The sequence below is a fragment of the Rutilus rutilus genome (genome assembly GCF_951802725.1).
Source record: "Rutilus rutilus genome assembly, chromosome: 25".
Taxonomy (NCBI): domain Eukaryota; kingdom Metazoa; phylum Chordata; class Actinopteri; order Cypriniformes; family Leuciscidae; genus Rutilus; species Rutilus rutilus.
The window spans coordinates 27,838,968-27,842,886 of record NC_140229.1 but is presented as its reverse complement, the minus strand read 5'-3'; the positions used below and the strand labels follow the sequence as shown (position 1 = coordinate 27,842,886).

The 3,919-nt window shown below is 41.6% G+C and overlaps 1 protein-coding gene across 1 annotated transcript; it reads right to left on the bottom strand.

The window, feature by feature from the left end:
* Positions 1-209: 209 nt before the first annotated feature.
* cUnh5orf63 (chromosome Un C5orf63 homolog) lies at positions 210-3,538 on the bottom strand. The gene is made up of 4 exons (XM_084399957.1): positions 3,436-3,538; positions 2,285-2,508; positions 809-865; positions 210-684 (listed from the first exon to the last, which is right to left on the bottom strand). The coding sequence occupies exons 2-4, from the start codon at positions 2,504-2,506 to the stop codon at positions 514-516; spliced, it is 450 nt and encodes a 149-aa protein (XP_084256083.1). The 5' UTR covers positions 2,507-2,508; positions 3,436-3,538; the 3' UTR covers positions 210-513.
* Positions 3,539-3,919: the final 381 nt, after the last annotated feature.

The following is a 3,919-nucleotide window of genomic DNA, read 5'->3' as shown; positions in this document are numbered from 1 at the left end:
CAGTCATGTGTCTTTCATGTGGAGACTCCTCGATTGTTTGCATAAGGATGATCAAACGCATCATCATGAAAAGTTCACGTTGTTGCAGATTTTTTCTTCAGGTTAGATATTTTTCACTTAAACCCCTTCATCTAAACCTCTCAGCTTACAGCTATATTCAATAAAAACTAAGAATGGTCAAATTTGATTTCATGGTGAATGATTCTTATAAAGTAAAAAAAATTTTTTAATTCATGTGCTCTGTAATCTTCAATCAGAATAACTTCCTCTTGCAGCATCTCTTCTCTTCTCTGATGACGAGGGCGGGGCAATAACCTGTCACTCACATGAGATCAGCCAATAGCAAACCACAACCATCCAATCAACTCCCCACAGACAAACTCAGTCTTGATGACGTGTCAGCCGATATCCAGCCTTACTAGGACACAGCCGTCCAAAGGCATTTTACAACCAGAGAGGTACTACTAATGTCAAAGACTTTATTTGAAATGAACTGCATAACATCTCCAGATATTATTGTCCAGTTGCAGTGGCTTCATCCAGGCGCTTTTCCAGGAGTGTTGAGTTCACACGGTGCATCATCAAAAACTGTCCATTTAAATGAAAGACGGGGATGTGATATCTGTACCTGTCGAACCAGACTCTGTTCTCCGGGAGAGTGATGTCCACCTCCTGCAGCTGGACCTGGAAGACACACACACACACACACACTTTAGACAGAGGAGAGTGATGTCCACCTCCTGCAGCTGGACCTGGAACAGCGAAGACACACACACACACACACTTTAGACAGTGGACAGAGTCTTACCCGGTGTTTATACGGCTCGAGGGCTGCTTTGGCTTCGTCACACAGAGGACACGGGTCCTGGACACACACAGAGATCTGATCACGTCAGGCATGTGTGAGTGAACGTACTGCAGTTTGGAAGACCTACATTAACAAACATGTGCAGCAGTACCAGAGCTCACAGCATTACACACACACTCTCTAACAGAATCTCCAGGGGAATGGATGAGATGAGGACATATTAATGGCCATTCAAGTAGACATGTATTCTATAATAAGAAACTTTCTACATGAAGATTCCTCCAGATTGCTCAGTGTGTGTTCTCCTGAAGACAGAAGATTCAAGATTCAAGATTTTTTTTGTCACATACACAATTATACAGAGTACAACCAGCAGTGAAATGTAAGTCAGGTCCACTCCAAAGACAGTGCAATTATATAGAATACAAAAAAAAAACACAGAATATGCATAAATATTAAGAAAAAGAAAAGCTCATTATTACAGTGACATGTGATAGTTCAGCACAGGTACAGCACATCTGAATCAAGTTAAGCAATGAAATTGTAGGCTAACATGCAAAAACAACATACACATGATATGTGTGAGACGGACAGCACCTGTACCTTCTCCGAGCAGTGTGTGTGTGACAGATGTGTGTGAGACGGACAGCACCTGTACCTTCTCTGAGCAGTGTGTGTGTGACAGATGTGTGTGAGACAGACAGCACCTGTACCTTCTCTGAGCAGTGTGTGTGTGACAGATGTGTGTGAGACGGACAGCACCTGTACCTTCTCTGAGCAGTGTGTGTGTGACAGATGTGTGTGTGATGGACAGCACCTGTACCTTCTCTGAGCAGTGTGTGTGTGACATGTGTGTGTGTGTGATGGACAGCACCTGTACCTTCTCTGAGCAGTGTGTGTGTGAGACAGATGTGTGTGTGAGTGTGACAGATGTGTGTGTGATGGACAGCACCTCTACCTTCTCTGAGCAGTGTGTGTGTGACAGATGTGTGTGTGATGGACAGCACCTGTACCTTCTCTGAGCAGTGTGTGTGTGACATGTGTGTGTGTGTGATGGACAGCACCTGTACCTTCTCTGAGCAGTGTGTGTGTGAGACAGATGTGTGTGTGAGTGTGACAGATGTGTGTGTGATGGACAGCACCTCTACCTTCTCTGAGCAGTGTGTGTGTGAGACAGATGTGTGTGTGAGTGTGACAGATGTGTGTGAGAGTGTGACAGATGTGTGTGTGAGTGTGACAGATGTGTGTGTGTGAGTGTGACAGATGTGTGAGTGTGACAGATATGTGTGTGAGTGTGACAGATGTGTTTGAGTGTGACGTGTGTGTGTGTGTGTGTGTGACAGATGTGTGTGTGTGTGTGTGTGACAGATGTGTGTGTGAGTGTCACAGATGTGTGTGTGAGTGTGACAGATGTGTGTGTGAGTGTGACAGATATGTATATGTGTGTGACAGATGTGTGTGTGTGATGGACTGCACCTTGGTGAAGAGCAGGAGGATGGGCCGCTGAGAGTGAGAGTGTGTGACAGACGTGAAGGGCCGCTGAGAGTGAGAGTGTGTGACAGACGTGACGGGCCGCTGAGAGTGAGAGTGTGTGACAGACGTGACGGGCCGCTGAGAGTGAGAGTGTGTGACAGACGTAATGGGCCGCTGAGAGTGAGAGCTGCTGCAGAGCCGTCTGAAGACACTGGAGAGCATCATGACTGTGAACGACATCATCAACACCAGTGTTATTCTGACCCTGAGATTCATCATCACAGTTAAAGACGAGACCAGTCGCACAGACGCAGACGCACTGGAACAACCGGCTCATATCTGCAAACTCAGTCAGTTATGGGGAGCTTTCAGCAATAGAGTATTCATAATTAGTTTGGAGCAAGTTAACACATGCTTTATGTGTTTTCAGGTAATTTTATGCATGTCATTATAGGGTTAATTACAATTTCTGAAAGCCCAAAACAAGGCCTTAGATTTTTGGGTAAAACTTAATATAAGGCTTAATTTATTAGTTAACATGAACTAACGAATAGCAATACTTTTGTGTTAATAATGTTAATAGTAGGCTAAAAATGTTAATAGTAGGTTAAAAATGTTAATAGTAGGCTAATTCCAACTTTTACTAATACATGTTTTAGATCAAAAGGGTTGTAACATTAGTCAATACACAGTAAACTAATATTAATATAGCTTGCTTAATGAGTCTGGTAAAAATATATTACTCATTGTAAGTGAGCTTATTGTAAAGTGTTACTCATTTCAGTATCTTTCTTTTTTGTTTCTTGCTGTTTCTTGAATTTTGTTTTTTAATTGTTTCAGTTATGACAAAAGCTGTTAATGGTTTATTAAACATTTTAAATAGACTAGATATAACGTTGATAGAAGATAGATAGAATGTTAAATAGAAAGCTGTGAAACACGACTGTGTCTGTCAGCAGTGCTGAGTAAATGTGTCAGTACAGCGCCGTGTGTTTGACAGCTCACTCAGATCTGAGCCACAGCCGTTGATTAACCATCGGCTTATGTAAATAAACACTGCTCGTCATTTTTCCTTATGGAATTCCAAGATTTTCCGCTAGATTGTTGTTGTTGTTTTTATTATCATCTGACAGCTCAGCTATTCACAAACTCACCGACAGAACAGAAACTGCTCAATGTGTCCTTCTCTTCTTCTTCTTCTTCTTCTTTTTCCTCTTCTTCGATTAATGGCGGTTGCCAAAAGGCGCATATCGCCTCCTACTGGGTTGTGAGTGTGAGGCAAAAAAACAACAACAACAACCTTCCCTGCGTCCCAATCTATTTTTTTTTTTTTACAGTCTATGGTCCCAATGTGCATACTATCCACCCTATCTGCCCTAAATAGTATTGACAATTACTAATGTCACATACTATTTAGGATGGATAGTATGCACATTGGGAAGCAGACCTCAATCGCTTTGGATCAATTCTCAAATGAGACTTTTTTTTTTTTTTTCTTAAAACAATAAGTGGTAACACTTTACAATAAGGTTCATTAGTTGAACTAATAATGAACTGCACTTATACAGCATTTATTAATCTTTGTTAATGTTAATTTCAACATTTAATACTTCATTAAAATCTTGTTAACATTGGTTA